We start from the raw sequence: 14,095 nt of genomic DNA, 5'->3' as shown, positions 1-14,095 counted from the left end.
GAAGTGGGTTGGATTTGGGATTTGTTAGGTTTACTAGACCTGACCTCAAGTCTTCTGGAATTTTGCATGCATGCCAGAATACTCATACCATCAGTGGATAGAGCACGGGCCTGGCAGTCAAAAAGTCTTGGGTTCTAATCCTGGCTCTGCCACTTGTCTGCTGTGAGGTCTTGGGCAAGACACTTCACTTCTCTGTGCCTCAGTTACCTCATCTGTAAAATGGGGATTGAGACTGTGAGCCAATGTGGAACAGGGACTGTGTCCAACCTGATTTGCTTGTAACCATCCCAGCTCATAGTACAGTGCCTGGCACATAGTAAGCGCTTAACAGATACCACAATTATTATTATCATTATTACAGTGCCCGGCACAGAGTAAATACTTAACAAATACCATAGTTATCATGATCACTGCTAAGCAAAGAATTGTTGTTTACAAAGGTGTTGAAAATTCAGTTGCCCGCCTAAAGGTGGTGTTGCTAAATTTTCAGATTCAGATTTCCAAATGATGTATTTCAAAACTGAGTCCGGACTTGTATGTATCTTGCAGGAATGGCTGTACCTCAGCCTTTTCTTTTTTTTTTTTTTACAAAAGAAATGCAACTTCGAGAAACTCCCGTGTACTGATTTGGCACCTCTTTCTCTGTGCATGCTTCAAAAGGCTATCTCTGGGACTCAATCAGGATCTGGCAGCCGTGATGCTGCTGGAGATTCTATAGGAGTACTGAGTTGAGAGAGAGAGAGAGAGGAGACCATCTGCTTTTTGTGTTCAAGCTGGCAAATCCATAATGCATAGGTGATTCACTGTAAATTACTTCTCATCCGAATCTCTTATTTGATTCAGAATTGAGGAGAAGCAAGCGCTTCACATTAGACGTCTCTTTAAATAGCTATTAGACTCTACAGTTAGAACACCTGTGTACAGGTGGGGTATGTCTTGCTCGACAGATTATCCTATAAATGTGGCCCACCTTGGCCAATTTATTCTGAACTACTATTGTATAACTGAGGGAAACTTCTGAATTTTAATTGTGGGATTCACACGAAACCCAAGTCCATACCGAGCTACAGAATGAATATCTTCATTCAACATTAAAAGAACACGGTGGTAGCCAAGTGTAATCACAGCTTGACTGTAAAGCCCATTTCATTTTCATTTCTTTGCTTAGTAAAGACTGTAACCTTTGCAGATTACCTGATTTTGAGAAGCCAAGGACCTTTCTACTTTGCTCAGAAAGATCCCTTTGGTTTGTGGTAGCCATATGGAAAAAAGACAGATATAGTCATAGGCTCCCTATGATACCAATGTTAAGTAGTTTCCCTTTCTCATCGTAGCTCTCAATTTTTCACTGAAAATATGGGGATGCAGATTCCCCATCAGCACTCCCTACTCTCTGTGTCTCCCCTCCGTCGCCATCGTCTGAGTCGGGGGAGAGACAGGTTGCCAATCAGTTTTATGCTAGCCTGAGGACAGCGGGAGCAAGCTGCCCCTAGGAAATCATCTCTCCATTCATTCCCTTTATCTTGGAGTACAAAAACGAAAAAGACACCCAAAATATGCCAAAAATGCATTATGAACATCGGTACTGTCAAATAACGGTAGGTGTGTTTGTGAGAGGGCTCGTATTTTAAAGCTGATGGTTGATTTCCACGTTGCTTTAAATGCAATGCTAGTAAAATAAACTCTTGTTAAAATTGGAAATTAAAAATAAAACTTCTCTCTTTTAGCTAATGGGAATGACAACAAGAAATTTAAAGGTGATAGAACTCCCTGCTCCCCTTCTCGTGTTCTTCATCTTCGCAAAATTCCAAATGATGTCACTGAAACCGAGGTCATTTCACTAGGTTTACCGTTTGGCAAAGTCACTAATCTTTTGATGCTGAAAGGAAAAAGCCAGGTATGTAAGCTTTAAACATTCCGGGGTCTTGTTTGTTGAAAAAGTTGATTTTGTTTTTGTTAAAGTATTTCCAAGTTCTAGCTTGTTTTGGGTATTGGCATCTCCCCCCCCCCCCCCACCCCATTATTCATTCATTCGATCGTATTTACTGAGTGTTTACTGTGTGCAGAGCATTGTACTAAGCTCGTGGAAAGTACAATTTGGCAACAGGTAGAGACAATCCCTACCCAACAATGTGCTCAGAGGATGCGTTCCTTTGACATGTAAAGATATTATGGGTTTGTATAATTTACTATCATTCAGTTACATGCATATAATGCAGTTTTCACATTCAAAGAGCTGAATATGTCTCTGAGAGGCAAGAGAGATTTTGTACCTATTGGATTATGAAATGTGCTGGATATGCAGGTGGTTTTCTTCTACTGCTGCCTCAGAATCAGAGCCACTTGTGTCTGTTTTACATCCCCCTTCCTGTTTACATCTCCTCCCCCCGCCCCTCCCATTTGCCCCTTCCCTTTTCATATCCATCCTTTCCAGTGGGTCTTGATTGCTGACTCCAAGATGAAAGTAATTGATTCAGAGACCCATTTCTTCTTACGAAATGGTGCGTCTTGTAGTCTAATAAAAAATGTTATCATAATTTCCAAATGAAGAACCTGAATCAGAGATATTACCCATGGTTACAAAAGAGTTTCAGATTCCCAGGCCAGCGTCCAGAGCACTCTATCATCTCTCTTTCCAGATGGATCTGTAACTGTGTACCAAGTGGTGCATTGTGCAGTCTGATGTAAAACAATCCTTCATTCCCACACCCTTCATTCAGGCCTTTTCCGTGATAGTCCTAATATTAGGCATTCCTGATCCCACTTTGCTGGACACACACAGACACCCCCCCCCCACCCCACCCCCCACCCCCAAATCCCCCTTGCATTTTTCGTTGAAACCCTGAAGCAGAGTTATGGCTAAGAACTGTTGAGTTCAGATGAGTTTACTCAGAGGAGAATGAGGAAATTAAACACATTCCCTGCCCACAACGAGCTTACAGTCTACAGATTGGGGATAGGGGAAATGTAGTATAAAAAAAATTGTATAAATACTGTGGGACTGAGGAGTATATCGAAGCGCTTAAGGATAGACAGCTAAGTGCATAGTTGATGGTGAGGGGAAGGCCAGGAGGGGAAATATCATTGACATTTCTTATGAACAAATGAGTTTCAAGTCACCGTGTGTTCATTACAGGCTTTCTTGGAAATGGCTTCTGAGGAAGCTGCTGTTACTATGGTGAACTACTACACTCCTGTGACTCCTCACCTCCGCAGTCAACCTGTGTTTATTCAGTATTCCAATCACAGAGAACTTAAGACTGACAATCTACCTAATCAAGCTGTAAGTATCTAAAAATTGTTCATAAGAATGCATTAAGTAATGAATGCTAATCTAAAATTAAGATTTTCAAGATCCAGTATGAGCTTCGTCTATCATCATCAAACAGCATTTATCAAACATCAACGTATGCCTCTCTTCCTGACCTGTGAATCGGCTCTCTTCACCCTAGTACTCCCCAGCTCGCTCTGTTTCATCTCCTAACTGTATTAACCCTGGACTCTCACCTCTGCCATCTCACTCATGCTGTTATTCCCCAAGCCTGGAATTCAATCGTTCAGTCAACTTTTTATTGCGAGTACTGTATTTGTGAATATTTTTATGTCTGTCTCTCTCCCGTTAGGATATGAGCAATTCTTTGTGGGCAGAGAGCATTCTGCTGGGCTTTCCCGGGAGCTCTGTACAGTGCACTGTACCCAGAGGGCACTCGATAAATACAGCATGGGGAGGGGTAAAATGATGAGGCTTCATATAGGATGTTGTAGGTCTTCAGTAGAACTCGGAAGAAGGGAAGGAGTGGGATTTGCCCACAGTGAGAAGTAGCAGACATTCCAGGTGGAACAATAATAATAATGATAAGTATGGTATTTGTTAACTACTTACTCTGTTCCAAGCACTCTCCTAAGTGCTGGGGTGAATACAAGGTAATCAGGTTGTCCCACATGGGTTTCATAGTCTTAATCCTTATTTTACAAATGAGATAACTGAGGCACAGAGAAGTGGCATGCCCAGGGTCACATAGCAGACAAGTGGTGGAGCCAGGATTAGAACCCCTGTCCTCTGACTCCCAAGCCCGTGCTCTTTTCACTAAGCCAGGCTGGATTGACAAGTGGGATAATCTCCAAAGCATGGGAGTCATACTTTAATCAATCAGTGATATGCATTGAGCACTTACTGTGTGCAGAGCACTGTCCTAGATGTTTTGGAATGTACAATACAACAGAATGGTTAGACGTGATCCCTACCCACTAGGAGCTTACAGTCTACAGGGGGAGAAAGATATTTAAAGAGATTAGCGGGAGTCGATCAATCAATCAGTGATATTTATTGAGTGCTTATTATGTTGGAGCACTGTACTGAGCGCTTGGTGGACATGTTCCCCACCCCATCAGACTGTATAGCTCGTTGTGGGTAGGGAATGTGTCTGTACATTGTTATATTGTACTCTCTCAAGCACTTAGTACAGTGCTCTGCACACAGTAAGTGCTCAATAAATATGATTCACAGACTGACTTACATTTCCTGTCTACAAGGAGCTTATTCTCTACAGGGGGAGACAGATTTTGAAGTAGATTCGGGGTAGAAGAAATAGAGTATAAAAATATTTAAAAGTGTAAAAACTGCTGGGGGGGACTATCACAGTGCCTGAGGGATAGATTACCACGAGCATAGTTGACAGTGAGGGAAGGCCAATGGGGAAACGAAGAGCTTAGTCTGGGAAGGCCTCTTCTGGCCAATGTGATTTTAGGAGCGTTTTGAAGGTGGGGAGAGGGGTGGTCAGTCGGATATGAAGCGGGAGGGAGTTCCAGGCCCGAGAGAGAATGTGGGCAAGGGTTTGGTGATGGGACAGGTGAGATTGAGGTACAGTGATCAGATTGGCTTGGGAGGAGGGAAGTGGGAGGGTTGGGTTGCAGTAGGATTTCAGCCAAGTAATGTAGAAGGGAGAGGACAGGTTTGCTGTGAGAGAGTAGAGAACTCAAGGTGAGTCTTAGCGGGTGAAAAAGCATTCATTCACTTGTTCATTCAGTCATATTTATTGTGTGCTAAGCACTGTACTAAGTGCTTGGAAAGTACAGTGAGCAGTTGGAGATGTGTCAGTTGATAGAATGCTTTGAAGCCTATGGTGGCTTCAGTTGGAAACTTACGAGACCAGACCACTGAAAGTTTTTGAGGAAGGGAGCCCGTAATCAGACCAACACTTAACAAAATGATTCTTACTGCTGTTAGTGGAATGCACAGGAATGGGAATAGGCTGAAGGCAAGGAGCAAAACCAAAAGGTCGTTACAGTAATTGAGTTCCAAGATGAGGAGTGTGATGGAGTCTCTCATTCATTTACAATGAACAAAGCCTCAGTCTAGGCATGAAGACTTTGGGATGAAGGACCTCAGAGAAGAAGTTGATGGTGTGTTCCCAGTGCCCTTTGCACATTCCTGTTGGGGCAGTGGGTGCAGTCAGAGCCGGGGTCCGACATAGTGTGAAGTGCACACATGAAATGTGCATACAAAGGCCATTTATGCACCAGGGATCGCAGCATGGTGGCGATTCTGTGCCATAACACCTTAGAACAGCAGGTGCGTTCTTTGCTGTCCATGTTAGCCATTTTCAGGAACTCTATTACACTGTATGCTCCCAAGCGCTTAGTACCGTGGTCTGCACACAGTAAGTGCTCAGCCATTGATCGATGGATTGGATTCCTGCTGAGTCCATCCACCACTCGTGGTTCTTTGGCCAGCAGTGGTAGAACTCCAGTAGCCATTTCCCTACTTCTGGCTATTTTGCTCCTGCAATGTGGTTAGGTGTGAGTGGAACTTTGAAGGGGAATGCTTACGTACGGAAGCTGTGGTTGTAAATACCAAAAGGAATGTGTAGATATGTGAAATGCTATTGAGGAAGAAGCCGTATTTGGGAACAGATTTGATGTTGGGAGGGGTAGCAAGAGAGCGTTCAGAGGGGTCCCAAGGTCGGATAGTGTGGGTGTCGATATTGAGGAGGAGTAGAGGATTCAGGAGAGTTCAGTTTTTGACCCTGTTAAATATGGGGGGGCGGGGGGGGGGCGGAATGGGATATGAAAGTGGGATATGAAAGTAGAAAAGTGTTTGAGGTCAAGGCCAGAGATAAATTATTTGAGAGAAGGCACATAACATGATGCAAATAGATGAATTCCCCAAGAGAATGGGCATGTAACATGGGAAAGATCTAGACCTGAGACTTGTGGGGTAGCCTCAGTTAGCAGATGAAAAGAGGAAGTGGAGCCAACCAAGGAAAATCAGAGAAGATGAGTCAGTATGGGTAGGAGCAAAACAAAGATAGAATTGTGTTCTTGAAACCTAGGTTGGCAGACTTTTATTCTGTCGGTTTTCCTCTTCATCACCAGAGATAGCATCGAGGTCAAGGAAAGATTGCAACCGAGAAGAGCTTTAGCCCAAAATAGATATGAAGATCTTTGTCATAGTGCTTTCAGGTGATTGAAGAGGGTGAAATTGAAATGCACGAGGGCTTAGAAGAGAAGGGTGGTCAAGAGGAAATGATGCAGTTGGTGTAGAAAGTAATTCAGAGGAGTTCATAGCCTTGAAAGGGGCACGGGATATCTGGGGAAGTCGTAGTCCCAAGATGACTTTTCAGAAGAGGGGAGATATGATCCCTATTTATTGGGAAGAGAGGAAGGAGCCAGAGAAGAGGGAGAGATTGATGATAGTAAAAAAGAGAGAGAAAGAAGAATGTGGGTGAGGTTTTTCATGAGCTGAGAAGATGGGATCTAAAATACAGATGAAAGGGTTGGCTTTCCCTAACAGAAGGAACATCTCCTAACTGACAGCTGGGAAAGAGGAGAGTCTGGTAGATGTCAAAGGGCATCCAGACATCAAGGTCTAGACATCAAAGTCGACAAATAGGAATTGGTGGGAGTCCACGGCTGGCCTCAGTCTTCTTGGTTAAATAGGTTACAAGGTCATTAAGGGTCCGTACATTTGGATATGAATACGTGTAGATTTGCACACGACGGCTCTTGCATTGGAGTGGTTCCGTTCCAAGTTAGCGGGAGTGATATTCAAAAACTCATTTAAGCACTTTGGAGATCAGTTATGGTATAATCTCTGCCTTCCTACTAGTAGCCGGTGCAGAACTGAATATTAAATTCTGCTGTCGACTCATGTTTCGTGGGGGTTGGAGGTCACAGAGCAGATTCACTTATCTCCTTTTCCTGTTTTCCTTTAGTGACAATGCCATCGAGTCGTGTTGGGTTTTAGGTCATCTGAAGATGATATCCGTGTACTTGGAATAGTCATTTATTTAAGAATGACCTAGGAGAAGCAGCATGGCTTCGTGGAAATGGGCCTGGGAATCAGAAGCATGGGTTCCAGTCCCGGATCTGCCATGTGTCTGCTACGTGACCTTGGGCAAGTCACTTATCTTCGCTGTGCCTCGGTTACCTCATTGGTAAAATGGGGATTAAATCTTACTCCTTCCTATTTAGACCATGAGCCCCAAGTGGGACAGGGACTGTGTCCCCCCTGATTAACTTAGAGAAGCAGCGTGGTAGCTTGGTGGAAAGTGCATGGGCTTGGGAGTCAAAGGTCGTGGGATCTAATGCCGACTCCACCACTTGTCAGCTGTGTGACTTTGGACAAGTTGTTTAACTTCTCTGAGCCTCAGTTACCTTATCTGTGAAATGGGGATTAAGACTGTGAGCCCCATGCAGGACAACCTGATTACCTTGTATCTACCCCAGCACTTACAGCAGTGCTTGGTTCAGAGTAAGTGATGAACAAGGACCATAATTATCTAAGAAAAAATAATTCTGAGTCCATTGTGCTTATCTTCTCATGACACAACAAGTGAGGATGACTTGTTAATGTGACTATTTCTATTTCGGAATATTTCTACTGCAGCAGTAATCAATCAATCAAAGATATTTATTGAGCATTTACTGTGCACAGGACACTCTATTAAGCACTTGAGAAAGTACAATACTACACGACTGATAGACATGATCTCTGCTCACAAAGACCTTACTCGCTAGGGGAGGAGCTTACAATATACAGAATATATTAAGCACTGTACTAAGCACTGGGAGAGAGTCTACAGGTGGCAGTTAGATACAGACTGTCCCTCGAGGGGCTCACAATCTATGATGAAAGGAGACCACTTACTTCTCCTAATTCCATTCCTGAGCAAGGAACTCGCCCTGCTCTTTGATTGTGGCCATCCCACCTGTCTCCAGGCTCTTCTACTCCTGTTTCTCGATGTTTATTTTCCCAGGGAGCTGATTTTTTCACTTATTCAGGCCTCACATCTGCTTTACAATCATCTATAACTGGGATGATCCACCAGGATGGTCTGCTGGGATTTTAAACTCAAAATGGCAAAAATTGAACTTTTCATTTTCTCTAATAAACCTTCCCCCGACTGTCTCTCACTCTGTACAACACCACTATCCTCCCTGTTGCAGAAGCTCGCAACCTTGGTGTCATCTTCGAATCCTATATATTCTCTTACCTCCCATTTATTCAGTTTCTAAATCCTGCTGTCTCTTTATGAGCTCCTCCCTGGTTCAAGCCTTCCTCCCTCCTTCCCCCCATTCTGGAATATTTTGACAGCTTCCTTACTGGTCTCCCTGTCTCTAGCCCCTCTCTCTTTTTCAGGCTCTCCTCCATTCAGGTGACATGTCTGAAGAAAACCAAAATAATTATCAGCCTAAATATGGGACACTGTACACATACCCAAAGATTTTTATCGGCAGCATGATGTCGTCACTGAGTTATTTTACCTAGTCAATACACTATCAAAGATGCACAGGGAGGTTAAAAAATTAACAAGAGCCAATTTGACTTTCAACCAACACTGTAGACTCTAGACGTCTGCCAGTTCTGTATAGTACCGTCCCAAGTGCTCACAGTAAACACTCAATAAATACGATTGATTGATTGATTGATTAAGCAAATGCACGTAGGAGTCAGGGTGTTGACAATGGGGCATCAAGTTTCATATTCCATAGGAAGTCCATAAGGCTGTTGTAATTTCTCAAATTCTGTATGACTGAGACCTAGAACTACTATGGAAGAAATACCCGGCTCCTGGAGTAATTCCGTCGGAGTCACTCAAGACGTACACTTTAACTTCAGACGGTAGGACGAGATGAGTTCAGTCAGCCCACCTGATTTGAAGCGGTGCTCGTAACAGTACAGCTTGGGTGGGCAACCTGTAGCTGGGGGCGTTGGATGACTATAAGAAAGAGACACCTAGGCCTTGCTCTAGAGTGACCTGGAAAGGACACGCAGAAACCTGGGCGGCAGAATAATAATAATGGTATGAAGTGCTTCTCATGGGTCAAAAAGCACTACGTATAAACACTGGGTTAGGGATAAGGATTGAGTGAACACAGTCGCCATCCCGCACGGAGCCTACAGTCTAAGAGGTGGAAAGGGCCTGATAGCATACCCTCATTTTATGTACGTGGTTCAGGTTGTGACTTACCTGAGATCATAATGTTAATAATAATTGGGGGTGTTCGTTAAGCACTCACTATTTGCCAAGTGCTATGTTAAGCACAGTGCAGTCAGATCAGACTTCTTCCCTCATGGGAACTCACACCGTCTAAAGGGGTAGAGGGAGAAGAGGTGTTTTGTCTCCATTATTTTACAAGTCAGGAAACCGGTGCTCAGAGAAGTTAAGGGACCTAGTCACGGCCACCTGGCAGGTCAGTGGCCAAGCTGGCATTAGAACCCAATGTAGCGTAGTGGATAGAGCACGGCCCTGTGAGTCAGAAGGTCATGGGTTCTAATCCCTGCTTCATCACCTGCCTGCTGTGACCTTGGGCAAGTCATTTCACTTCTCTGTGCCTCAGTTCCCTCATCTGTCAAACGGGGTTTGAGACTGTGAGGCCCACATGAGATAGTGACTGTGTCCAACCCGATTTGCTTGTGTCCACCCCAGCGCTTAGTACAGTGCCTGGCGCAGAGTAAGCTCTTAACAAATACCACGATTATTATTATTATTATTATTATTAACCCAGGTCTCCTAACTCCCAGTTCTCAGTCAGTGCCCTCCCCATCATCTTAAGAAGTATGATGAGAGAGCACTTAGGAGATGTCACTGCATCTCACTCTTAGCTATTGTTGGCAAAATCTAAGCAGGACTGGCTACTGAAGAACTTGATTACAGGTGTGCTTCCAGAACTCTGGTGTGGCTTTAGATCATAGCCTGCCCTAGCAGACATTATCTGTGCTGCAGATACCAAAGAGGGGCAGAAGACACCCACAAGACCTTTCTGCTGTCTTCCCGAGACCATGCAAGAAGCCTTGACACCATCAAGGAGCAGCATGGTGTTGCGGCAGAGCATGGGCCTGAGAGTCAGAAGGTCATGGGCTCTAATCCCGGCTCCGCCACTCGTCTGCTCTGTGACCTTGGGCAAGTCACTTAACTTCTCTATGCCTCATTTACTTCATCTGTAAAATGGGGAAAGAGACTGCAAGCCCCACCTGGGACAGGGGTCGCCTCCAACCCGATATGCTTGTGTTCACCCCGGCGCTTAATACGGTGCCTGGAACGTAGTAAGTGCTTAACAAATATCATTATTATTAATAATAATAGTAATAATAATGTAGGTTGACGCTCTGAAGTAAGTAAATTTGACTGACCCAAGAAATTAATCACAATCCGGAGGTTACTTCATGAGGCTATATTGTTCGTGTCCGGATTATGTCGTAGTCTGGTCTTGTTCAACTTATTTTAGGCAGCCATGCTGAAGAGTGCAACAAGTGAAGAGGTCATTGGTTAGAATCCATTTCTGATCCTCTAGGAAACTCATCCAACTCAGCAGATGGAGTTATAGGAACTCATAGGAAATCCTAGAGACAGCCAGCCATTCAGGAATTGCTATACATGGGTTATTATTTGAGGCAAACACAAGAAGACATGTAGGTGATTGTGAAACGCTTCACAGAGTTTGGACAGTGGAACAGACTGACAATAAATTCAGATGAAGCTAAGTCTACATGCTGGCTTTTCACCACGGAAACCCTATCCCGGACACTTCTGAAGAGCTTCATTGGCAACTTGGAGTTAAAGGGCATCAAACAATCTGCTGTCTAAGCAGTATGCCTTCCAATGATGCACTTATGGGGAATTATCTTTTCAAAAATGAGCTGCCTGCCCAATGAGGAGTGCCGGAAAGTCCATAAAAGAGTGACAGATCAGGTACAAACAGGATATTAGGCAGGCCCAAATGGAGTTTGAAGAGCACCTTAAAAGCAGTGCCAAAGACAATAACAAAAGGTTCCTTTAAATATATCAAAAGCAGGAAGCCAGTTAGGAAATCTCTGAGGCCACTTGGTGATCATGGGTTAGAAGTACACTCAGAGATGGAAAAAAGATAGCTGAGAGGCTCAGTGAATTCTTTAGTTCAATCTTTATTGGGAAAGAAAAATGTTGGAGAGTTTCTCCACCCCTAATTTTTTTTTTTTGTCTCAAACAAGCCAGAGGAATTGGACCAAGTGTGGTGACCACACAGGTTGTTTTAGACCAGATTGATAAACTAGATGTTAACCTACAAGGTGGTGAGACCAGATGGCGTCCACCCAAGAGTTCTGAAGAACTCTTCATCTTCATCACAGTCCCTTCTAGACTGTGAGCCTGTTGTGGGCAGGGATTGTCTCTATTGCTGAATTGTATTTCCCAAGCGCTTAGTACAGTGTTCTGCACACAGTAAGCACTCAATAAATATGATTGAATGAAGGAACCTGGAGGGGAAGCTACGGCACTTTTGGGTAGAGTGTGCGTCTGATCTGTACAACACTGTGCCAGAGCACTGGCTTATTGCCACTGCAACTCCCACCTATGAAAAGCATTCCAGCGGTAATCCTGGGAATTATAGACTGGCAAATCTCTGTTTTCTATGCCTGGCAAACTGGTCGAATCAATAATTAAGTCTAGGATCAGTGAGCACTTAGGAAAATACAACCTGTGGGGGGAAAAGACAGCATGATTTGTGTTAAGGGAAATTGTGCCACACTGATATACTGGTTCTCCGAAGGGGTCATCGAGCATGTGGATCAAGGGCAGCCGGTAAACACGATGTATTTAGATTTTCCAAAAGCCTTTCACTAAATTCCACTCCAGAAGGTTTTAAAATAACCTGAATAGCCATGGAATTAGAGGTAATGTTTTGTCATGGTTGGAAAAAGACTGAAAGAAAAGAAACAAAGGGCCACTTTTCAGGATGAAGAAGTAGAAATAGTGGTGTCCTCCAGGGAAGTGTGCTGTGACTCATCAATGCCCATGTCCATGGGCCTGCCCTAGTAAGGGCATTGCTTACATTCTTATGTTTTGAAGCATTATCATTTAGGCACTTCAGTTAATGGAATTGGGTACATTGTTATATTCTAAAGCATTATTGTCTACACACTTCAATCTGTGACCTTTGGACACTTGATATTCACCCCCACCCCCCACACCACAGCAATTATGTACATATCTTTAAATTATAGATTTTACATTATTTATTTATTCATATTAATGTCTGTCTCCCCTCTGGACTATAAGCTCACTTTGGGCAGGGAATGTGTCTGCTGATTCCGTTGTATTGTACTCTCCCAAGTGCTTAGTACAGTGCTCTGCACATAGTAAGCTCTCAATAAATACAATTGATTATCCTCACTGGTTTGCCATCTTCATGTATGTGAAGTCAGCACTCTATCTTCCTTTCTTTTAACTAAACGACCCTTAGCATTCCAGCCTTTCTCCATCGGTTCTAAATTCCAGCCCTTTTGTCACTCTTATTATCATTCTTTTTTAATGGTATTTGTTAAGCGCTTACTATGGGCCAGACAGTGTACTAAGCACTGGGGCAGATACAAGATAATCAAGTTGGACACAGTTCTTGTCTCACATGGGACTCCCGGTCTTAATCACCATTTTACAGATGAGGAGACAGAGGTACAGAGAAGTGAAGTGAGTTCCCCGAGGTCACACAGCAAATGGTGGAACCAGAATTAGAACCCAGGTCTTCTGACTCCTAAGCCCATGCTCTTTCCATTAGGCCTTGCCGCCTCTCTTACTCTCCTCCACCCACTTCCCCCCACCCCATTCTTTCATGCCCTTTTTTAAAACATGGAGCCCCAAACAAAGCAGTTTCTTCATTAGGTTCATTACCAGTATTTTAATGTACTAAAACATCATTCAGATGGATTTATATTGAGGTAATTTAAACCCAAGGCAATTTGGAAAGCAATATCTTACGGGCTCTGGATCTAAGAATCGTATCTAGTTCTTGTGTATAGTGCAATTTCCTGAAGAGGTGAACCAATGAGAAATCTCGTTATTTCTTGTCTTACAAGAAATACCTTTACAGGTAGTGAATGCTGTTGTTAAGTGATAATTTGACTACTTAAGGAAATTCAGAAGATAATTTGAAAAGTAGATTTCATTATTACCACTACTCCCCTCGCAGATATTAATTTTTCAGTTTCACATTTTGCCGAAGAAAATACTTCAGCTTTATCTCAGACCTAAAATAGATTTATCTATCTGTGGTTACCTTCCGTTCACTACCCCTTTTGGAATTATTAGGGAATTAGGAAATGTCCAGCAGCAAGCCAGCTGTCTGTCCTTTACTGATAATCCTGGAATACCATCTCCCCTGCCACATTTTTCCCAAGGGGGCCTCACCACCTCCACCTCCCCTCAACTCGGTCTGCTACTTTCCCCCCCGCAAAATACAACTTTCATATCGCCAAACCCCCTCCATCCCTCTCCTAGAGAAACAGCATGGCCTAGTAGGTAGAGCATGGGCCCGAGAGTCAGAAGGGCCTGGGTTCTAATCCTAGCTCCACCACTTGTCTGCTTTGTGACCTTGGGCAAGTCACTTCATTACTCTGTGCCTCAGTCTCCTCATCTATAAAATGGGGATTAAGTCTGTGACCCCACGTGTGACAGGGACTGTGTCCAACCGATTAGTCTTTATCTACCCCGGTGCTTAGAACAATGCTTGACACATAGCAAGCACTTAACAAATTCCATCATCAATCCATCGCCTTCTCTTCTTTGGGAAGCTTACATCGTTCAATGGCATTTATGGAGCGCTGACTGTGTGCAGAGCA

General features: G+C 43.7%; 1 protein-coding gene across 6 annotated transcripts in view; it reads left to right on the top strand.

Annotated features, from left to right (window-relative positions):
* The window catches only part of PTBP3 (polypyrimidine tract binding protein 3), a 178,070-nt gene that overhangs the window by 99,855 nt on the left and 64,120 nt on the right, over positions 1–14,095 (top strand). For all 6 annotated transcript variants that reach the window (XM_029053781.2, XM_029053780.2, XM_029053782.2 and 3 more), the window contains 2 exons: positions 1,728–1,897; positions 3,137–3,283. In XM_029053781.2, the coding sequence (XP_028909614.1) occupies positions 1,728–1,897; positions 3,137–3,283 (317 nt within the window). The remainder of the gene's footprint in view (positions 1–1,727; positions 1,898–3,136; positions 3,284–14,095) is intronic.

This window comes from Ornithorhynchus anatinus, chromosome X3 (assembly GCF_004115215.2).
Source record: "Ornithorhynchus anatinus isolate Pmale09 chromosome X3, mOrnAna1.pri.v4, whole genome shotgun sequence".
NCBI lineage: Eukaryota > Metazoa > Chordata > Mammalia > Monotremata > Ornithorhynchidae > Ornithorhynchus > Ornithorhynchus anatinus.
This window is presented reverse-complemented; position numbering and strand designations above follow the sequence as displayed.